At 49.7% G+C, this 23,865-nt stretch overlaps 1 protein-coding gene across 1 annotated transcript in view; it reads right to left on the bottom strand.

Annotated features, from left to right (window-relative positions):
• Positions 1-23,865, bottom strand: part of LOC140425678 (CTD small phosphatase-like protein) — a 180,105-nt gene that overhangs the window by 13,613 nt on the left and 142,627 nt on the right. The window contains exon 9 of the mRNA XM_072510174.1: positions 4,632-4,817. Coding sequence (XP_072366275.1) covers positions 4,632-4,817 — 186 coding nt within the window. The remainder of the gene's footprint in view (positions 1-4,631; positions 4,818-23,865) is intronic.

Below are 23,865 nucleotides of genomic sequence, written 5' to 3'. Positions count from 1 at the left end.
AGCACCCTACTTAAGCCCACACCTCCACCCTATCCCCGTAACCCCACCTAACCTTTTGGACACTAAGGGGAAATTTATCACGGCCAATCCACCGAACCTGCACCTCTTTGGACTGTGGGAGGAAACCGGAGGTTTCTGATACGCTTGTTGTGGAATTGCTTAGCTCGGTCTATTATGGTATATATCAAATATTAGATTTAAATATAGGGAACATGCTTAAAAAGTTTGCACATGATATGAAAACTGGCCACCTGGTTAATAGTGAGGAAGACCGTGGTTAGATACGAATGACAAACTGGCACGATCTTAATCAAAGTTTCACCTCTAAGTGGTAAAATGGTCTGAAATGAGTCCCGCGATTAAAATCAGTGCTGAAAATATGATACTCTTTAGGACCTGCAGCGAGGAAGCGGGGGACCTGCATGATGGCCCTGAGGCTCTGCTGAGACATGGACACAGCTTGAAGGAGAATGAATTTAATGGTGTTAGGGAAATTGATGGGATTGAAGGCCGATAAATCCCCAGTGCCTGATCATGTACATCTCAGAGTACTTAAGGAAGTGGCCCTAAAAATAGTGGATGCATTGGTGGCTATCTTACAAGATTCTCTCAATTATGGCCACTGTGCTACCGTGGTGGGCAGTACGGTAGCACAGCGGTTAGCACAGTTCCTTCACAGCTCCAGAGTCCCAGGTTCGATTCTTGGCTTGGGTCACTATCTGTGCGGAGTCTGCACGTTCTCCCCCTGTCAGCGTGGGTTTCCTCCGGGTGCTCCGGTTTCCTCCCACAGTCCAAAGACTGTGGATTGGCCATGATAAATTGCCCTTAATGACCAAAAAGGTTAGGTGGGGTTACTAGGTTACAGAGATCGAACAAAGAAAAGTACAGCACAGGAACAGGCCCTTCGGCCCTCCAAGCCTGCGCCGACCATGCTGCCCGTCTGAACTAAAATCTTCTACACTTCCGGGGTCTGTATCCCTCTATTCCCATCCTATTCATGTGTTAGTCAAGATGCCCCTTAAACGTCACTATCGTCCCTGCTTTCACCACCTCCTCCAGCAGCGAGTTCCAGGCACCCACTACCCTCGGTGTAAAAAACTTGCCTCGTACATCTCCTCTAAACCTTCCCCTCGCACCTTAAACCTAGTAATTGACCCCTCTATCCTGGGAAAAAGTCTCTGACTATCCACCCTGTCTATGCCCCTCATAATTTTGTAGACCTCTATCAAGTCTCCCCTCAACCTTCGTCGTTCCAGTGAGAACAAACCGAGTTTATTCAACCTCTCCTCATAGCTAATGCCCTCCATACCAGGCACCATCCTGGTAAATCTCTTCTGCACCCACTCTAAAGCCTCCACATCCTTCTGTTAGTGTGGTGACCAGAATTGAACACTATACTCCAAGTGTGGCCTAACTAAGGTTCTATACAGCTGCAACATGACTTGCCAATTTTTATACTCAATGCCCCGGCCAATGAAGGCAAGCATGCCGTATGCCTTCTTGACTACCTTCTCCACCTGTGTTGCCCCTTTCAGTGACCTGTGGACCTGTGCACCTAGATCTCTCTGACTGTCAATACTCTTGAGGGTTCTACCATTCACTGTATATTCTCTACCTGCATTACATCCTCCGAAATGCATTACCTCACATTTGTCCGGATTAAACTCCATCTGCCATCTCTCCGCCCAAGTCTCCAAATGATCGAAATCCTGCTGTATCCTCTGACAGTCTCATCACTATCCGCAATTCCACCAACCTTTGTGTCGTCCGCAAACTTACCAATCAAACCAGTTACATTTTCCTCCAAATCATTTATATATACTACGAACAGCAAAGGTCCCAACACTGATCCCTGCGGAACACCACTAGTCACAGCCCTCCAATCAGAAAAGCACCCTTCCATTGCTATTCTCTGCCATTTATGACCTAGCCAGTTCTGTATCCATCTTGCCAGCTCACCTCTGATCCAGTGTGACTTCACCTTTTGTACCAGTCTATCATGGGGGATCTTGTCAAAGGCTTTACTGAAGTCCATACAGACAACATCCACTGCCCTACCTGCATCAATCATCTTTGTGACCTCCTCGAAAAACTCTATCAAGTTAGTGAGACACGACCTCCCTTTCACAAAACCATGCTGCCTCTCACTAATACGTCCATTTGCTTCCAAATGGGAGTAGATCCTGTCTCGAAGAATTCGCTCCAGTAATTTCCCTACAGGCTCACCGGCCTGTAGTTCCCTGGATTATCCTTGCTACCCTTCTTAAACAGAGGAACAATATTGGCTATTCTCCAGTCCTCCGGGACATCACCTGAAGACAGTGAGGATCCAAAGATTTCTGTCAAGGCCTCAGCAATTTCCTCTCTAGCCTATTCAGTATTCTGGGGTAGATCCCATCAGGCCCTGGGGACTTATCCACCTTAATATTTTTCAAGACGCCTAACACCTCGTCTTTTTGGATCTCAATGTGACCCAGGCTATCTACACACCCTTCTCCAGACTCAACATCTACCAATTCCTTCTCTTTGGTGAATACTGATGCAAAGTATTCATTTATCACCTTACCCATTTCTTCTGGCTCCACACATAGATTCCCTTGCCTATCCTTCAGTGGGCCAACCCTTTCCCTGGCTACCCTCTTGCTTTTTATGCACGTGTAAAAAGCCTTGGGATTTTCCTGAACCCTATTTGCCAATGACTTTTCGTGACCCCTTCCTACTTTCCTTATATTCCACACAGGCTTTGTCTGTTCCCAGCGTCCTAGCCCTGACAAATGCCTCCTTTTTCTTTTTGACGAGACATACAATATCTCTCGTTGTCCAAGGTTCCCGAAATTTGCTGTATTTATCCTTCTTCCTCACAGGAACATGCCGGTCCTGAATTCCTTTCAACTGACATTTGAAAGCCTCCCACATGTCAGATGTTGGAAGAGTGGACTTAAATGGGGTGCTCTTTCTAAGGGCCGGTGCAGATTCGATGGGCCGAATGGCCTCCTTCTGAACTGTAAATTCTATGATTCTATGGAACAGTTCCTACAGATTGGATAGTAGCTAATGTAACCCCACGATTTGAAAAAAGAGCTAGAGGATTTGTCAAAGGCTTTGGTGAAATCCATATAAACTACATCAACTGCACTACCCTCATGTACAGACCTGGTCACATGCTCAAAAAATGCAATCAAATTTGTTAGGCATGACCTCCCTCTGACAAAGCCATGCTAACTATCTCTGATCAAACCTTGACTCTCCAAGGGGAGATAGATTCTCACCTTCAGAATTTTCTCCAATAGTTTCTCTACCACTGACATGAGGCTCACTGGTTTGTAGTTCCCTGGCTTATTTATACAACCCTTCTTTGGTTTTGCTTTCCTTTCCTGAGGAAGGATCTTCCTGCTGTCGAGGGAGTGCAGCAAAGGTTTACCAGACTGATCCCTGGGATGGAGGGACTGACATAGGGTGAGATTGAGTTGGTTACGATTATATTCACTTGAGGTTAGAAGAATGAAAGAGATTTCATAGAAATCTATAAAATTCCAACAAGACAAGGCAGGGTAAATGTAGGAACGATGTTCCAGATGGCAGATGAGCCCAGAACCAGGGGTCACAGCCCGAGGATACAGGGTAAACCATTTAGGACTGGGATGAGGAGAAATGTCTCCACCCAGCGATCGCTCACTATCACGGAAAGCAGTTGAGGCCAAAATATTGTATGTTTCCAAGAAGGAGTTAGATTTGGTACTTGGGGCTAAAGTGATCAAAGGATATGGTGGGGGGGGTGGGGTGGGGTGGGGGGGGGGGGGGGGGGGTGGAGGAGTAGAAGAGAAGCGGTAAGAGGTTGCATGGTGGGAGGCAGTGGGCCAGGACCCATCTGGTTCAGCAATGGCCCCTTGGGAAAGAAATCTGCAGTCCTTACCCGGTCTTGTCTACGTGTGACTCCAGACTCTTAAATGCCCTCAGGGATGGGTATTAAATGCTGGCCCAGCCAGCACCCAAATCTCATGAATGAATAAAAAAGGTCAGCCATGTCTTGCTCTTGTGTTGGTTTGTATTTACTGTTCATATAAATGCCTTAATAAAAATATTTTTAAGAAAAGGTCCATTCTCCCAGTGTCTGCGTGGGTTTCAACCCCACAACCCAAAGATGTGCCGGTTAGGTGGACTGGCCACGCTAAATTGCACCTTAATTGGAAAAGAATTATTGGGTACTCTAAATTCATTAAAACTACAGTCAGCCATGAATGTTAGAACAGGCTCAAAGAGCCGAATGGCCTCTTCTTGCTCCTTATTTTCTATGTCCTTGCTTTCTTTTATTTTACTCAGTCCTCTGCAAAACAGAAGCTACTTAAGAAATGTGTGTTTGGTTATGAATGGAATGAAAGCACGGTGGCGCAGTGGGTTAGCACTGGTGCCTCATGGCGCCGAGGTCCCAGGTTCAATCCCAGCTCTGGGTCACTGTCCGTGTGGAGTTTGCACATTCTCCCCGTGTCCGCATGGGTCTCACCCTCACAACCCAAAGATGCGCAGGGTAGGTGGATTGGCCACGCTAAAATGCCCCTTAATTGGAAAAAATGAATTGGGTACTCTAAATTTATATTTAAAAAAATAAAAAATGAATGGAATGAAATACTCACTGCGTTTTCAGGATGGAAGATGTAGGATGCCGGCGAGTTATCCACGATAATGACTTTGCTCAAATCTCTCCCTAGCCGACTGAGGTCTTTCACATAGTTTCCTCTGTGGAAAACACACGATTCTCTGAAGAGCCTGGCCCTGAACACACCCCAACGATCCAGCAAGTCTGCCACGGGATCTGCATACTTTAAACGGAGGAACAGACAAAACAGGTTAGATCTCATGTTGCTGATACAATAAACATCACAGTATGAAAAGGGGGCCCTGCATTACAGGTCCATTTCTAATTGGAGGGGTAGTTAACTTGTTCTGCTGTCAAATATGTGCGCAGTCAAAAAATGTTTCCTTTTGGATAAAAACACTGCTCGATCATCGGCTTTAATGTCCTAACTGGTCCTATTGTTAAATGGGTTGATTGGCTTACGCAAGGCTGACACAAAATAGAACCTAAACGTTCCAATTTTCCTTTATGAAACCACATTCTTCCATCAAATTCACAAGCCTCGTGCAGGGTTAGAAATGAAATAAAATCCACTTAAACTACTCTCCCAAAAGCAGATATCAGCTAGTACTTTCAAAAGGGAGCCGAATTGAGAGGGACACCGAGGGTTTATGCTAAGAAAGTAAGAGTACCTGCCCTGACTTTTAATTTTGCGGTGAATTGGAGGGCCTACAGCACAGACGGAGGCCATTCTGCCATCACGTCTGTGTTGGTTGTTTGAAAGCCCCAATCTTTCCTCATTACTTTTCAAACAAAGAACAAAGAAAAGTACAGCACAGGAACAGGCCCTTCGGCCCTCCAAGCCCGTGCCGACCATGCTGCCCGTCTAAACTAAAATCTTCTACACTTCCTGGGTCCGTATCCCTCTATTCCCATCCTATTCATGTATTTGTCAAGAAGCCCCTTAAACGTCACTATCGTCCCTGCTTCCATCACCTCCTCCGGCAGCAAGTTCCAGGCACCCACTACCCTCTGTGTAAAACAACTTGCCTCGTACATCTCCGCTAAACCTTGCCCCTCGCACCTTAAATCTCTGCCACCTAGCAATTGACCCCTCTATCCTGAGAAAAAGCCTCTGACTATCCATTCTGTCTATGCCCCTCATAATTAAAAAATTCCTTTAAAGAGCAGAAACCAATGGCACTAATAGCTGGTGGAATATCTGAGCGGGGGCTCCAGCTGGAGGGAGACGATTAATTTTTTCTTGCTCCAGATTTTATGTATTTATCCCCCTTTATGTCATCACCATTTCTTTTGCCTTGATGATAACGGGCTGACAGTAACGCCTTCACTATTGTAAAAAAAAACACCACAATCATCGAATAGTTGAATTGCAGCTGATCTATATATTGATAAGGATCTCTTCTGATAATACAGGCAGCTTAATATCAGTGATCATGCCATGATTAGGAAATGGGTAATGGAGGAGGGGTTGGCGTGGGGGCGGCTAGAGGTGGCGTCATGCAAAGGCACCAGCCTAGGGGCACTAGTAACGGCACCGCTGCCGTTCTCGCCGGCACGATACACAAGCCCGATGGTGACGGCAGAGCTGAGGGCCCGGGGTCAGTGGAGAAGGCACAGGAAGGAGGAGGGGGCCTCAGTTTGGACCCCGATACGGAACAATCATAGATTTGTTCCGGGCAAGATAGATGGGGGTTTCAAAGCTGGCACAGGGCAGGCATTAGAAGGATGGGAGACCTGTTCATAGATGGGACTTTCCCTAGCTTGAAGGCGCTGGAGGAGAAATTCAGCCTGCCCCCTGGAAATGCCTTCAGATACCTCAAGGTCCGCGACTTTCTCAAAAAACAGATGGGGACATTTCCGTTGCTATCCCCTCGTAGGATACAGGACAGGGTGGTGTCTGGCATCTGGGTAGGAGAGGGGAAGGTGTCGGACATCTACCAAGAACTGCAGGAGGCGGAGGAAGCCCCAGTGGAGGAACTGGAGGGCAAGTGGGAGGAAATGCTGGGTGAGGAGCTAGATGAAGGCCTGTGGACTGATGCCCTGGGCAGGGTAAATTCCTCCTCATCATGTGCCAGGCACAGCTTAATTCAGTTTAAGGTGGTACATCGGGCACACATGACGACGGCGAGGATGAGTAAGTTCTTTGGGGTAGAGGACAGCTGTGCGAGATGTTCAGGGAGTCCAGCGAACCATGTCCATATGTTCTGGGCATGCCCGGCACTTAAAGAATTCTGGCAGGGCTATGTCCACGATTTTGGACATGCGAGTGAAGCCGAGTCCAACAGTAGCGATACTTGGAATGTCGGAGGATACGGGAGTTCAGGAAGCGAAAGAGGCAGAGGTGTTGGCCTTTGCCTCCCTGGTAGCCCGGAGATGGAACTTGTTTATGTGGAGGGACTCGAAAACCCCGAATGTGGAGACCTGGGTTAGCGACATGGCAGGGTTTCTCAGCCTGGAGCGAATAAAGTTCGCCTTGAGAGGGTCCTTGCTGCGGTTCTCCCGGCAGCGGGGGGCTTAGGCGGGGAACTGTTCATTTAATGTATATTCTCTGTTTGTATAATGATAACAGCCACCTAGTTTTGTTAAATATTTTCCTTTTATTTTTCTGTTATTGGTTATGTAAAAACTCTGTTTGAATAAAGCTTCAATAAAAACAAATTTATTAAAACAAAATCAGTGATCAAAGTTTCTCAGCTACCTGAAGAGCAGAATTCTGTGCTGCCAACCTCTATGTCAAGGTCAACACTGACTCCTAGTGGTGTGAACAATCAGAGCATACTACAAGGCAAATTGTGCCAGTGTTTGCATGTTCCAATCATGCCTCCTGTGAATTTTCAGGATGGCTATTCACAGTGTACAGTACAGAACACCTCTCCCACACCTAGTATCCTGCTTGCTTTCTCCTCCTCTACTGAAACGAATGAGACTAGGGAGAAAAATGGTCCAAGCAGGACCAGAGACTGAGGTCAGCTTATTAAATCCACAGCCTCACATTTGTTCCATGCTATAATACTCATTTTCCACTTCCCACCCTCTGAAATGTGTTTTGGGATTTTCCCAATGCTAGTTCACAGGTGGGTTGGAAACAAAACATATTGCACAGTGTCGATGAAAGGGTGAGAAAGTCGGAGGAGACAGGGAATATGAAGAACATAAGAATTAGGAGCAGGAACAGAGCAAACATTGCTCGAGCCTCCTCCACCATTTTATACAATCATGGCCTGTCTTTTGCTTCAACTCCCATTTTCTTAGGCCCTTGGTTTACTGAGAGATCAAAAATCTGTCTCCCTCAGCCTTGAATATACTCAACAATGGAGCATCCAGAGATTCACAGACCTGAGTGTAAAAACTTCTCTATATCCTGAGGCCAAGCCCTTGGGATTGAGATTCTCCAACCAGTATGGACCCTGTGAAGCCCCTTTAGAACCTTGTACGTTTCAATGAGGCCAGCTCTTAGTCTTCGAAAGTCCAGAGGACAGGCCCAATTTACTCAACCTTTCATAGGACATCCTCTCATTTCAGGAACCAATTTAGTGAATCTTCACTCTACTGTCTCCAAGGCCAACCACGGCAGCATGGTGGTTAGCACAATTGCCTCACAGCTCCAGGGTCCCAGGTTCGATTCCAGCTTGGGTCACTGTCTGTGCGGAGTCTGCACATTCTCCCCGTGTTTGCGTGGGTTTCCTCCGGGTGCTCCGGTTTCCTCCCACAGTCCAAAGATGTGCAGGTTAGGTGGATTGGCCATGCTAAATTGCCCTTAGTGTTGGATGGGGTTACTGGGTTATGGGGATAGGGTGGAGGTGTGGGCTTGGGTAGGGTGCTCTTTCAAAGAGCCGGTGCAGACTCGATGGGCCGACTGGCCTCCTTCTGCACTGTAACTTCTATGATACTACAATATTGCAACTTTACTTTGCCACGGGCATGAGGAAAACAGCTTACATATAGACACATGAACGCAGCACCTGTGAACAGTGACCCCACTCTCAACAGGACGACAATGGACTTCCGGTTGCGGCTATGCGGAGCTAAGCCGCACGAATCGGCAGCTCCCGCGAAGACGGACTTTCGGGCTCGATAGAAGAGCCCCAAAGGGACTTTTCACACAGCCAACCCGTGGGGAAGAGAGGAGAGAGGTCCCCCACTAACCTGTATAGACCGGACCCGCAGCGAAACGGCCAAAAAAACGGCACTGGAGCAGCGGGAGAAGAAGGGTAAAATAAACAAAATGGCGGCGGCCGGTGACAAAGAAGAGATGCAAGAATTCATCAAGCGCTGCTTCGAGGAGCTGCGCAAGGAGATGGTGGCGCCGATGCTGGCAATAATTGAAGGACTTGGGGCAACCCAGAAAGCCCACGAGGTGAAGATCCAGGAGATCCAGGACAAAGTGAGTGAAAATGAGGACGAGCTCTTGGGCCTGGCGGTGAAAGTGGAGCGGCACGAGGCGCTACACAAGACGTAGGCGGGAAGACTCGAGGACCTGGAGAACAGGTCGAGGAGAAATAATCTGAGGATCCTGGGTCTCCCAGAAGGAGTGGAGGGGGCCGACGCCGCGGCATATGCGGGCACAATGATCGGGGCGCTGATGGGCGCGGAGGTCCCCCCGAGGTTGCTGGAGCTGGAAGGGGCGCACCGGGTGCTGGCGAGGAAGCCCAAGGCAAATGAGCCACCAAGGGCGATGGTGGTGAGATTTCAACGGTTCACAGATAGAGGGTCCTGAAATGGGCCAAGAAGGAGCGGAGCAGCAAGTGGGACAATGCTGAGATTAGAATATACCCGGACTAGAACGCGGAGGTCGCTAAGCGGAGAGCGGGTTTCACCCGGGCCAAAGCGGTGCTGCATCGGAAAGGAGTGAAATTTGGAATGTTGCAGCCAGCGCGACTGTGGGTTACACATAATGGCCAACACCACTATTTCGAAACGCCCGAAGAGGCGTGGACCTTTATACTAACTGAAAAGTTGGACTCTAATTGAGGGTTTGTGAGGGTGGGGGGTATTTGAGGGTTGAAATATGATGGCGGTTGTATATAGGGGGGCAAGCATGCACAGGGAATGTTATATGGGCTGGGGACGAGAGACAAGGCCGCAACAGAAGCTGCGTCAGGGGGGGGCGGGGCAGGCTCTGGAAAGCGCAAGGTTTTTCTCCCGTTCGCGGGAAGAAAAGGGGGAGGGGGAGCGTAGGAACGTCTACTGATGGGGAAATTCCCACACGGGGGGGTCAAAGGGATGGCGGGGGAAGCCGGGGTCAGCAGGCGTCAGCTGACTTACGGGAGTGATATGGGGCGAGCAAAAAAGCTAGACAGGGGTCTAGCGGGGGGGAGGGAAGGGGGGGGGGGGGGGAGAGAAACAGGGTTGCTGCTGCACTGGCCGAAAGGGAATGGGACACAGAAGAGGTGGCCGGGACGGAGGTGAGGGAGACGCGGACACGGGACTGGCCGAGAAAAGGAGATGGCTAGTCGGCCGGGGGGGGGCCTCCAATCTGGCTGATAACGTGGAACGTGAGGGGCCTGAACGGACCGGTGAAGAGGGCTCGAGTGTTCGCGCACTTGAAGGGACTGAAGGTAGACGTGGCTATGCTCCAAGAGACACACCTGAAGGTGGCGGACCAGGTTAGGTTAAGAAGGGGATGGGTAGGACAGGTATTTCACTCGGGACTGGACGCGAAAAATAGAGGGGTGGCAATTCTGGTGGGAAAACATGTGTCATTTGAGGCCAAGACTATCGTAGCGGACAATGGAGGGAGATACGTGATGGTGAGTGGTAGGTTGCAAGGGACGTGAGTGGTGTTCGTAAATGTATACGCCCCGAACTGGGATGATGCTGGATTTATGAAGCGCATGTTGGGGCGCATCCCGGACCTGGAGGTAGGAGGACTGTTAATGGGAGGGGACTTTAACACAGTGCTGGACCCAGCACTAGACCGCTCCAGATCAAGGACGGGAAAGAGGCCGGCGGCGGCCAGGGTGCTCAGGGGGTTTATGGACCAGATGGGGGGAGTGGACCCATGGAGGTTTGCAAGACCGCAGGCCAGGGAATTTTCGTTCTTCTCCCACATGCACAAGGCATACTCCCGGATAGACTTCTTTGTTCTGGGCAGGGCGCTCATCCCAAGGGTGGAGGGGACGGAATATTCGGCCATAGCCGTTTCGGACCACGCCCCGCACTGGGTGGAAGTGGAGCTGGGAGAGGAGAGGGACCAACGCCCGCTGTGGCGGATGGATGTGGGACTGTTGGCAGATGAGGTGGTGTGTGGGAAGGTAAGGGGGTGTATTGAAAGGTACTTGGAGGCCAACGACAACGGGGAGGTGCGAGTGGGGGTGGTATGGGAGGCATTGAAGGCGGTGATCAGGGGAGAGCTAATCTCCATCAGGGCTCATAGGGAGAAGACAGAGGGCAGGGAAAGGGAGAGGTTAGTGGGGGAGATTTTGCGAGTGGACAGGAGATACGCAGAGGCCCCGGAGGAAAGATTACTTGGGGAAAGGCGACGGCTCCAGACGGAGTTTGACCTGTTGACCACGGGGAAGGCGGAGGCACAGTGCAGGAAGGCGCAGGGGGCGACCTAAGAGTACGGGAAAAAGGCCAGTCGGATGCTGGCACACCAGCTCCGTAAGAGGGCGGCAGCGAGGGAAATAGGGGGAGTCAAAGATGGTGGGGGAGCCATGGCCCAGAGTGCAACGGAAATAAACAAGGTATTCAAGGCCTTCTATGAAGAGCTGTACAGATCCCAGCCCCCAGGGGGAGAAGAGGGGATGGGAAGATTCCTGGACCAACTGCGGTTCCCGAGGGTGGAGGAGCAAAAGGTGGCTGGTTTGGGGGCACCAATCGGGTTGGAGGAGCTGAGTAAGGGTTAGGGGAGCATGCAGGCGGGGAAGGCCCCGGTGCCGGACGGGTTCCCGGTGGAGTTCTATAGAAAGTATGCGGACCTGTTGGCCCCGCTACTAGTGAGGACCTTTAACGAGGCAAGAGAGGAGGGGTCCCTGCCCCCGACAATGTCGGAGGCGACAATTTCCTTGATTCTGAAGCGAGACAAGGACCCACTGCAATGTGGATCGTACAGGCCGATTTCGCTCCTTAATGTGGACGCTAAGCTATTGGCAAAAGTGCTGGCCACGAGGATTGAGGACTGTGTCCCGGGGGTGATACATGAGGACCAGACGGGATTTGTAAAGGGCAGGCAATTAAATACGAATGTGCGGTGGCTCTTAAACATGATAATGATGCCATCGGAGGAGGGAGAGGCGGAGATAGTGGCAGCCATGGACGCGGAAAAGGCCTTTGACCGAGTTGAGTGGGAGTACATCTGGGAGGTGTTGCGTAGGTTTGGGTTCGGGGGAGGGTTTATTAGCTGGGTTAAGCTCCTTTACAGCGCCCCGGTGGCAAGTGTGGTGACGAACCGGCGGAGGTCGGAGAACTTTCGGCTGTACCGAGGAACGAGACAGGGGTGCCCTCTGTCCCCCCTGTTGTTTGCATTGGCGGTCGAACCTTTGGCCATATCACTGAGGGAGTCTTATAAATGGAGGGGGGTGGTCCGCGGGGGGGAAGAGCATCAGGTGTCGCTATACGCGGACGACCTGCTGCTGTACGTGGCGGACCCAATGGAGGGGATGGTGGAGGTTATGCAGACTTTGAGGGAGTTTGGGGAGTTCTCGGGCTATAAGCTCAATGTAAGGAAGAGTGAGCTTTTTGTATTACAGGCAGGGGACCAAGAAAGAGGGATAGGGGACCTACCGCTGAGGAGGGCGGAGGGGAGTTTTCAGTATCTAGGGATCCAGATAGCCAGGAGCTGGGGGGCCCTACACAAACTGAATCTGACGAGGTTGGTGGACCAAATGGAGGCGGACTTCAAAAGATGGGACATGTTACCGCTCTCGTTGGCGGATAGAGTGCAGTCAGTAAAAATGGTGGTTCTTCCGAGGTTTTTGTTTGTGTTCCAGTGCCTCCCCATCGTGATCACCAAAGGCTTTTTCAAGAGAGTAGGTAGGAGTATTATGGGGTTTGTGTGGACGAACAAAACCCTGAGGGTAAGGAGAGGGTTCCTGGAGCGCAGTAGGGACCGAGGAGGGCTGGCGCTGCCAAACCTAGGGAGCTACTACTGGGCAGCAAACGTGGCGATGATCCGTAAGTGGGTTATGGAGGGAGAGGGGGCGGCATGGAAGAGGATGGAGATGGCGTCCTGCAAAGGAACGAGCTTGGGGGCGCTGGTGATGGCACCGTTGCTACTCTCGCCATCAAAGTACACCACGAGCCCGGTGGTGGCGGCAACGTTAAGGATCTGGGGCCAGTGGAGATGGCATAGGGGTGCAGTGGGAGCCTCGGTGTGGTCCCTGATCAGGGGTAACCACCGGTTTGTCCCGGGGAAGATGGACAGGGGGGTTCCAGGGCTGGCACCGGGCGGGGGTTAGAAGAATGGGGGACCTGTTCATCGACGGGACATTTGCGAGCCTAGGGGCACTGGAGGAGAAGTTTGAGCTACCCCCGGGAAATGCATTCAGATATATGCAGGTGAGGGCTTTTGTGAGGCGACAGGTCAGGGAATTCCCGCTGCTCCCGACACAGGAAATTCAAGACAGGGTGATCTCGGGTGTATGGGTCGGGGAGGGCAAGGTTTCGGCAATACACCAAGAGATGAAAGAAGAGGGGGAAGCGCTAGCAGAAGAGTTGAAGGGTAAATTGGAGGAGGAGCTGGGGGAGGAGATCGAGGGAGGTTTGTGGGCTGATGCCCTGGGTAGGGGCAATTCCTCCTCCTCATGTGCCAGGCTCAGCCTGATACAATTTAAGGTGGTTCACAGAGCGCACTTGACGAGGGCGAGGTCGAGTAGGTTCTTTGGGGTAGAGGACAGATGTGGAAGGTGTTCAGGGAGTCCGGCGAACCATGTCCATATGTTTTGATCATGCCCGGCACTGGAGGGGTTCTGGAGAGGAGTGGCGGGAGCAATATCTCAGGTGGTGAAAGTCCGGGTCAAGCCAAGCTGGGGGCTAGCAATATTTGGAGTAGTGGACGAGCCGGGAGTGCAGGAGGCGAAAGAGGCCGGCATTCTGGCCTTTGCGTCCCTGGTAGCCCGGCGAAGGATCTTGCTAATGTGGAAGGAGGCCAAGCCCCCTAGCGTGGAGGCCTGGACAAACGACATGGCTGGGTTCATAAAGTTGGGAAGGATTAAGTTTGCCTTAAGGGGGTCTGCGCAGGGGTTCTACAGATGGTGTCAACCGTTCCTAGACTACCTCGCGGAGCGTTAGAGGAAGGTCGGTCAGCAGCAGCAGCAACCCTGGGGGGGGGGGGGGGGGGGGGGGGGGGGGGGGGGAGAGAGACGGACGAGAGATTGCTTGAGGGGACGGATGAGCGGGGGATACCATGGAGGGTGGGAGAAACTGGCACGAACGGGCGAGAGCCAGTGTATAAAGCTCTGTAAGTATATAATCTTACCGTGTATAAGTTGCTGTTTGGTTTAGAAGATGAATTTTCAATCAGCTTTAAACAAGCTTCTACTTGTAGGCACTTGCAGCTGGAGCTTGTTAATTAGTTAATTGGATTAGGCCAGTTTTTCAGAGGCTAGATTCACAGTATAAAAGTGATCCCCTACAGTGCAGACTTTGTTTGCACTGAGTGCTGAATTTGGTGCATTTTGAGTGCGATAGTAAGAGTTTGGTGACCGAGGGAGTATAAGGCTTCATTTTTATCTAAAGTTTAGTCTTTCTTTTATTTAGTTAATTAACTTAAAAGTTGCTGTTTGGTTTAGAAGAAGGTGAATTTTCAATCAGCTTTAAACAAGCTTCTACTTGTAGGCACTTGCAGCTGGAGCTTGTTAATTAGTTAATTGGATTAGGCCAGTTTTCAGAGGCTAGATTCACAGTATAAAAGTGATCCCCTACAGTGCAGACTTTGTTTGCACTGAGTGCTGAATTTGGTGCATTTTGAGTGCTATAGTAAGAGTTTGGTGACTGAGGGAGTGCTGAATTTGGTGCATTTTGAGTGCTATAGTAAGAGTTTGGTGACCGAGGGAGGTAGGTGAGGAGGGAGTAAGGTGCTCCTTTCATTTTGTTTCCGACATTTCAGCAAAGAGTGAGAAGCGAGCCAGGAGTTTACAGAAAGTGCAGCTGACTGGGAGCAGAGTCGGAGGGCGGAGATCTAGTTAGTCCACAGGGCAGCTACATTCTGTCAGGTAAGAGGGGATGGATGCTAGGCCAGTTGCATGCTCCTCCTGTAGGATGTGGGTGGTGAGGGATACCACCGGTGTCCCCGCTGATTATACCTGCGGGAAGTGCACACAACTTCAGCTCCTCAAAGACCGTGTTAGGGAACTGGAGCTGAAGATGGATGAACTTCGGATCATCCGGGAGGCAGAGGGGGTGATTGAGAAGAGTTACAGGGAGGTAACCACACCCAAGGTACAGGACAAGAATAGCTGGGTTACAGTCAGGGGGAAAAAACAAACAGGCAGACAGTGCAGGGATCCCTCGTGGCCGTTCCACTTCAAAACAAGTATACCGTTTTGGATGCTGTTGGGGGGGGATGACCTACCGGGGGAAGGCCCTAGCGGCCAGGTCTCTGGCACTGAGTCTGGCTCTGGGGCTCAGAAGAGAAGGGGGGAGAATAGAAAAGCAATAGTTGTAGGAGATTCAATGGTTAGGGGAATAGATAGGAGATTCTGTGGTCGCGAGCGAGACTCCCGGAAGGTATGTTGCCTCCCGGGTGCCAGGGTCAGGGATGTCTCGGATCGTGTCTTCAGGATCCTTAAGGGGGAGGGTGAGCAGCCAGAAGTCGTGGTGCACATTGGTACCAACGACATAGGTAGGAAAAGGGGTGTGGAGGTAATAAACAAGTTCAGGGAGTTAGGCTGGAAGTTAAAAGCCAGGACAGACAGAGTTGTCATCTCTGGTTTGTTGCCGGTGCCACGTGATAGCGAGGCTAGGAATAGGGAGAGAGTGCAGTTGAACACGTGGCTGCAGGAATGGTGTAGGAGGGAGGGCTTCAGGTATTTGGATAACTGGAGCACATTCTGGGTAAGGTGGGACCTGTACAAGCAGGACGGGTTGCATCTGAACCAGAGGGGCACCAATATCCTGGGAGGGAGGTTTTCTAGTACTCTTCGGGAGGGTTTAAACTAATTTGGCTGGGGAATGGGAACCGGATTTGTAGTCCAGCAACTAAGATAGCCGATATTCAGGACGCCAAAGCGTGTAATGAGGCAGTGGGGAAGGGAACACTGACAAAGGAGAGTACTTGCAGGCACGGAGATGGGTTGAAGTGTGTATACTTCAACGCAAGAAGCATCAGGAATAAGGTGGGTGAACTTAAGGCATGGATCGGTACTTGGGACTACGATGTGGTGGCCATCACGGAAACTTGGATAGAAGAGGGGCAGAAATGGTTGTTGGAGGTCCCTGGTTATAGATGTTTCAATAAGATTAGGGAGGGTGGTAAAAGAGGTGGGGGGGTGGCATTGTTAATTAGAGATAGTATAACAGCTGCAGAAAGGCAGTTCGAGGAGTATCACCCTAATGAGGTAGTATGGGTTGAAGTCAGAAATAGGAATGGAGCAGTCACCTTGTTAGGAGTTTTCTATAGGCCCCCCAATAGTAGCAGAGATGTGGAGGAACAGATTGGGAAACAGATTTTGGAAAGGTGCAGAAGTCACAGGGTAGCAGTCATGGGTGACTTTAACTTCCCAAATATTGAGTGGAAACTCTTTAGATCAAATAGTTTGGATGGGGTGGTGTTTGTGCAGTGTGTCCAGGAAGCTTTTCTAACACAGTATGTAGATTGTCCGACCAGAGGAGGGGCAATATTGGATTTAGTACTGGGTAATGAACCAGGGCAAGTGATAGATTTGTTAGTGGGGGAGCATTTTGGAGATAGTGACCACAATTCTGTGACTTTCACTTTAGTAATGGAGAGGGATAGGTACGTGCAACAGGGCAAGGTTTACAATTGGGGGAAGGGTAAATACGATGTTGTCAGACAAGAATTGAAGTGCATAAGTTGGGAACATAGGCTGGCAGGGAAGGACACAAGTGAAATGTGGAACTTGTTCAAGGAACAGGTGCTACGTGTCCTTGATATGTATGCCCCTGTCAGGCAGGGAAGAGATGGTCGAGTGAGGGAACCATGGTTGACAAGAGAGGTTGAATGTCTTGTTAAGAGGAAAAAGGAGACTTATGTAAGGCTGAGGAAACAAGGTTCAGACAGGGCATTGGAGGGATACAAGATAGCCAGGAGGGAACTGAAGAAAGGGATTAGGAGAGCTAAGAGAGGGCATGAACAATCTTTGGCGGGTAGGATCAAGGAAAACTCCAAGGCCTTTTACATATGTGAGAAATATGAGAATGACTAGAGCGAGGGTAGGTCCGATCAAGGACAGTAGCGGGAGATTGTGTATTGAGTCTGAAGAGATAGAAGAGGTCTTGAACGAGTACTTTTCTTCTGTATTTACAAATGAGAGGGGCGATATTGTTGGAGAGGACAGTGTGAAACAGATTGGTAAGCTCGAGGAAATACTTGTTAGGAAGGAAGATGTGTTGGGCATTTTGAAAAACTTGAGGATAGACAAGTCCCCCGGGCCTGACGGGATATATCCAAGGATTCTATGGGAAGCAAGAGATGAAATTGCAGAGCCATTGGCAATGATCTTTTCGTCCTCACTGTCAACAGGGGTGGTACCAGGGGATTGGAGAGTGGCGAATGTCGTGCCCCTGTTCAAAAAAGGGACTAGGGATAACCCTGGGAATTACAGGCCAGTTAGTCTTACTTCGGTGGTAGGCAAAGTCATGGAAAGGGTACTGAAGGATAGGATTTCTGAGCATCTGGAAAGACACTGCTTGATTAGGGATAGTCTGCACGGATTTGTGAGGGGTAGGTCTTGCCTTACAAATCTTATTGAATTCTTTGAGTAGGTGATCAAGCATGTGGATGAACGTAAAGCAGTGGATGTAGTGTACATGGATTTTAGTAAGGCATTTGATAAGGTTCCCCATGGTAGGCTTCTGCAGAAAGTAAGGAGGCATGGGATAGTGGGAAATTTGGCCAGTTGGATAACGAACTGGCTAACCGATAAATGTCAGAGTGGTGGTGGATGGCAAATATTCAGCCTGGATCCCAGTTACCAGTGGTGTACCGCAGGGATCAGTTCTGGGTCCTCTGCTGTTTGTGATTTTCATTAATGACTTGGATGAGGGAGTTGAAGGGTGGGTCAGTAAATTTGCAGACGATACGAAGATTGGTGGAGTTGTGAATAGTAAGGAGGGCTGTTGTCGGCTGCAAAGAGACATAGATAGGATGCAGAGCTGGGCTGAGAAGTGGCAGATGGAGTTTAACCCTGAAAAGTGTGAGGTTGTCCATTTTGGAAGGACAAATATGAATGCGGAATACAGGGTTAACGGTAGAGTTCTTGGCAATGTGGAGGAGCAGAGAGATCTTGGGGTCTATGTTCATACATCTTTGAAAGATGTCACTCAAGTGGATAGAGCTGTGAAGAAGGCCTATGGTGTGCTCGCGTTCATTAACAGAGGGATTGAATTTAAGAGCCGTGAGGTGATGATGCAGCTGTACAAAACTTTGGTACGGCCACATTTGGAGTACTGTGTACAGTTCTGATCACCTCATTTTAGGAAGGATGTGGAAGCTTTGGAAAAGGTGCAAAGAAGATTTACCAGGATGTTACCTGGAATGGAGAGTAGGTCTTACGAGGAAAGGTTGAGGGTGCTCGGCCTTTTCTCATTAGAAGGATGAGGGGCGACTTGATAGAGGTTTATAAGATGATCAGGGGAATAGATAGACAGTCAGAGACTTTTTCCCCGGGTGGAACAAACCATTACAAGGGGATCCAGGTTCGATTCCGGCTTGGGTCACTGTCTGTGCGGAGTCTGCACGTCCTCCCCGTGTCTGCGTGGGTTTCCTCCGGGTGCTCCGGTTTCCTCCCACAGTCCAAAGATGTGCAGGGTAGGTGGATTGGCCATGATAAATTGCCCTTAGTGTCCAAAATTGCCCTTGGTGTTGGGTGGAGGTGTTGAGTTTGGGTAGGGTGCTTTTTCCAAGAGCTGGTGCAGACTCAAAGGGCCGAATGGCCTCCTTCTGCACTGTAAATTCTATGATAATCTATGATTAATCTAGGACAAAGGTTCGGCACAACATCGTGGCCGAAGGGCCTGTTCTGTGCTGTATTTTCTATGTTCTATATATCTTGCTCAGGGCGATTCTGTGTTATTTTGTTACGGGGGGGGGGGGTGGTTTATTGTTTGTAAGGGGAAAAAATTGTTTTGTTTTGTTTTGTCAAAAAACTTTAATAAATATATTTTTTTTTAAAACAGGACGACAATGACAGTGGTGCATCTTACATACAAGTTACAGCAAAAAAACAGACCTTTCAGATCAAATGGTCCCTGCCGGAGTTTATGCTGCATACCTTCTCCAACCCTACCTCACACACGCTGTCAACATAATAGTCTACTTCTTTCTTGATCAGATCCATCTCTAGTTTCCCTTAAATGCATCTATGTGATCGACTTACGGTGACAACATGAGAGAGCAGTCGCACAAAAGGTGGCTCCTGCAGGGGTCCTTGTACTTTGATGGCCTTTTGCCTGGTTTTGAGAGAGGTTTGTGTTGCAACCCAGCAGGTTGACGTAGATAACCGATAGTTGACAGGGGAATGTGAAAAGTCTCGGTGTAGAAGGCCACAAGAAAGAAATCCCCGGCTGGTAGCCCGACAAAGGAATCTGAAGGAGGAAAGATGGCGGAGGTGGCCGCACCCATCATGTTCGAGTAGATGCTGGTGGGAGTGGGGGGGGGTTGGATAGGGCTCACTAGGCACTGCTGCAGAAGCCACGGCCATGAGCCACCACGGGCAGTGATCATTCGCTCGCTCACATTCACAGTTTTCAGAGAAAGAAGCGGATCCTGGAGTGGGCCAAGAAGTATCAGCACATTGACACGGTCGGGTACATGGTGCGCATTTATCGGACATTGGCACCGAGCTGATGAGGCAGCAGGCAGCCTTTAATAAGGCTGCGACTTGTTGGACCAGTTTGGCAAGGCTCGATGAATCTAGAATGTTGGTTTCAGAGGGGGGATAGATAAGGAGGCAGGAGGTATGAGGAGGGCAGGGAGCTAGCAGTGATCAGGGAGTTTTCTTTGTCTCAACCGTTGGGTGGAGCAGGAGGCCGTCTTAGGTGGGGCTTGGGCCTGGGAACTGGTGATGAAAATATGACACACCATGGTGGTAATGGCTGACTCAAGGGTGAAGGGCTCCCGACAAGCTAGTCACCCGGAACATCCGAGGCCTGGGGAGTCCTGCAAAGAGGGCGAGGGGTTTTTCCGCATTTAAAGAATATGGGAGCTGACATGGTGTTTTTGCAAGAGACACATTTACAGGTACGGGACCAGATAGGCTCCGGAAAGCCTGGGTGAGCCAGGTGTTTCACTCAGACTTATTAGTCGGGCCTGGGAGGGTCCGATTCCGTGTGGAGAGGGCCATAGCTGATCAAGGGGTACGGTACGTGATGGCTGCGGGTGCGTTACAGGGAACGTTAGTGGTCATAGTCAACGCTTTTCCCCAGGGTAGAGGGGTCAATTACTAGGGGGCATAGGTTTAAGGTGAGAGGGGCAAAGTTTAGAGTAGATGTACGAGGCAAGTTTTTTACGCAGAGGGTAGTGGGTGCCTGGAACTCACTACCGGAGGAGGTAGTGGAGGCAGGGACGATAGGGACATTTAAGGGGCATCTTGACAAATATATGAATAGGATGGGAATAGAAGGATACGGACCCAGGAAGTGTAGAAGATTGTAGTTTAGTCGGGCAGTATGGTCGGCACGGGCTTGGAGGGCCGAAGGGCCTGTTCCTGTGCTGTACATTTCTTTGTTCTTTGTGTAAACCCCAAATTGGACGGTGGAATTTTATAAGAAGCTTGTGGATCAGTTGGGTCCGGTATTGCTGGGCATGTTTAGGGACAATTTGGCACGGGGTTCCCTCCCAGATACTGGAGCAGTCATCCATCTCTCTGCTTCTGAAAAAGGATAAGGACCCCATGGAGTGTGGGTCGTCTTGTCCAATTGTACTGCTAAAAATGTAGATGCCAAGTTATTGGCCAAGGTATTAGCATAAGGCTGGAGCCTTGCCTTCCGGAAGTAGAGGGGGAAGACCAGGCGGGCTTTGTGAAGGGACAGAAACTGTCGTCCAAAGTGAGGCGGTTGTTGAATGCGGTGCTTACTCCTGCGGCCGCGTCAGAACCGGAGATAACTGTGCCATTGGATGCAGAGAAGGCGTTTGATCGGGTTGAATGGGGGTACCTCTTCACTGTATTGGAGAAGTTTGGGCTTGCCCTTGGGTTTGTGTCAAATGGCTGTTGTATGAGGCCCCGTTTGCTAGCGTGCGAGCACTATGAGCTTGGGGTCTTTTCAGTTGCATGGGGGGGACGAGACTGTGATGTCCGATGTCTCCTCTGTTGTTTGCGCTGACGATTGAGCTGTTAGCCATTGCTTTGAGGGCCTTGAATGCGTAGTGTGAGATTGTTGGGGGAGGTGCAGCTTAGGGTATCGTCATATGTGGCAGCACGTGTGGGCAGCACAGCGGTTAGCACTGTTGCTTCACAGCTCCGGGGTCCCAGGTTCGATTTGTGACTTGGATCACTGTCTGTGCGGAGTCTGCACGTTCTCCCCCGTGCCTGCGTGGGGTTGCTCTGGGTGCTCCGGTTTCCTCCCACAAGTCCCGAAATACGTGCTTGTTAGGTAATTTGGACATTCTGAATTCTCCCTCAGTGTATCCGAACAGGCGCCGGAGTGTGGCGACTAGGGGATTTTTGCAGTAACTTCTTTGGAGTGTTAATGTAAGCCTACTTATGACAATAATAAAGATTATTATTTCCCAAGGCAGCGGAAGGTGTAGACAAGTGTCAATGGATGGGAGGCAGGTTTGTGTGATGGACTGGGTTGTGTTCACCACTCTCTGTAGTTTCTTACAGTCTTGGGCCGAGCAGTTGCCATACCAGGCTGTGATGCAGTAGATAGGATGCTTTCTATGGTGCATCTGTAAAAATTGGTAAAAGTCAATGTGGACATGGCGAATTTCCTTAGTTTCCTGAGGAAGTATAGGCGCTGTTGTGCTTTCTTGGTCGTAGCGTCGACGTGGGTGGACCAGGACAGATTGTTAGTGATGTGCACACCTAGGAATTTGAAGCTGTTAACCATAGAACAAGAACAAAGAAATGTACAGCACAGGAACAGGCCCTTCGGCCCTCCAAGCCCGTGCCGACCATGCTGCCCGACTAAACTACAATCTTCTACACTTCCTGGGTCCATATCCCTCTATTCCCATCCTATTCATGTATTTGTCAAGATGCCCCTCAAATGTCACTATCGTGCCTGCTTCCACCACCTCCTCCAGTAGCGAGTTCCAGGCACCCACTACCCTCTGCGTAAAAAACTTGCCTCGTACATCTACTCTAAACCTTGTCCCTCTCACCTTAAACCTATGCCCCCTAGTAATTGACCCCTCTACCCTGGGGAAAAGCCTCTGACTATCCACTCTGTCTATGCCCCTCATAATTTTGTAGACCTCTATCAGGTCTCCCCTCAACCTCCTTCGTTCCAGTGAGAACAAACCGAGTTTATTCAACCGCTCCTCATAGCTAATGCCCTCCATACCAGGCAACATTCTGGTAAATCTCTTCTGCACCCTCTCTAAAGCCTCCACATCCTTCTGGTAGTGTGGCGAACACAATTGAACACTATACTCCAAGTGTGGCCTAACTAAGGTTCTATACAGCTGCAACATGACTTGCCAATTCTTATACTCAATGCCCCGGCCAATGAAGGCAAGCATGCCGTATGCCTTCTTGACTACCTTCTCCACCTGTGTTGCCCCTTTCAATGACCTGTGGACCTGTACTCCTAGATCTCTTTGACTTTCAATACTCTTGAGGGTTCTACCATTCACTGTATATTCCCTACCTGCATTAGACCTTCCAAAATGCATTACCTCACATTTGTCCGGATTAAACTCCATCTGCCATCTCTCCGCCCAAGTCTCCAAGCAATCTAAATCCTGCTGTATCCTCTGACAGTCCTCATCGCTATCCGCAATTCCACCAACCTTTGTGTCGTCTGCAAACTTACTAATCAGACCAGTTACATTTTCCTCCAAATCATTTATATATACTACAAACAGCAAAGGTCCCAGCACTGATCCCTGTGGAACACCACTGGTCACAGCCCTCCAATTAGAAAAGCATCCTTCCATTGCTACTCTCTGCCTTCTATGACCTAGCCAGTTCTGTATCCACCTTGCCAGTTCACCCCTGATCCCGTGTGACTTCACCTTTTGTACTAGCCTACCATGAGGGACCTTGTCAAAGGCCTTACTGAAGTCCATATAGACAACATCCACTGCCCTACCTGCATCAATCATCTTAGTGACCTCCTCGAAAAACTCTATCAAGTTAGTGAGACACGACCCCCCCTTCACAAAACCATGCTGCATTGATGCAGACAGGGGTGTGTACGGTACTTTGCTTCCTGAAGTCAATGACCAGCTCTTTCGTTTTGCTGATGTTGAGGGAGAGATTGTTGACATTACACCACGCCACAGGTGCTGCAAAGGGTGAACACTACGTCATCATGTGCAAGACTGAGTCTGATACAGCTCAAGGTAGCCTTTTGAGTTAGGTTGAGTCGGTTTTTGAGGGGTTGAAAGACAGGTGTGAGCACTGTTTGAGAGAGCCCAGGCATCACACAATGTTCTGACCCTGTTCTAAGTTGGTGGCTTTTTGTTGGTTGTTTTTAACACCATGTCGGCGATCTAAAGTATTGAGCTGGAGCCCTGCCCTCTGGTGGCTACTTCTGGGAGTTTCAGATGTGCCGGAGCTGCGGACGAGTGCGGATGACTTTGCCTTCGCCTTGTTGGTGGCGCGGAGGCAGATTCTGCTGGGCTGGAGGCTAGCAATGAGTGCTTTGGTGTGGTTTGGTTACTTGATGGAATTTTTGCACTTCGTGAAGTTCAAATACACAACTAGGGGGTCGATTGAAGGGTTCAACTGGAGGTGAGGCGGCCGCTCATATTGTATTTCAGATAGTTGGTCATTGTTAGCTGTTTGGAGGGGGGGGGGGGGGTCTTGTTCCTTGGGTCAAGGGTTGTTTTTTTGGGTTCTGGTTATTTGCATCTGGTCTAAGGGTTATTGTTTGTAATTTAGTATAAAATGTTAAATCTTTAATAAAATCTTTTTTTTTTTAAATGCATCCGTACTATTCATGTCAACTACTCCTTGTGATGATGAATTCCACATTCT

The sequence above is a fragment of the Scyliorhinus torazame genome, chromosome 6 (assembly GCF_047496885.1).
Source record: "Scyliorhinus torazame isolate Kashiwa2021f chromosome 6, sScyTor2.1, whole genome shotgun sequence".
In the NCBI taxonomy this organism is placed as follows: Eukaryota; Metazoa; Chordata; class Chondrichthyes; order Carcharhiniformes; family Scyliorhinidae; genus Scyliorhinus; species Scyliorhinus torazame.
Note: the sequence above shows the minus strand (reverse complement) of the source record. Positions and strands in the feature narration are given on the sequence as shown.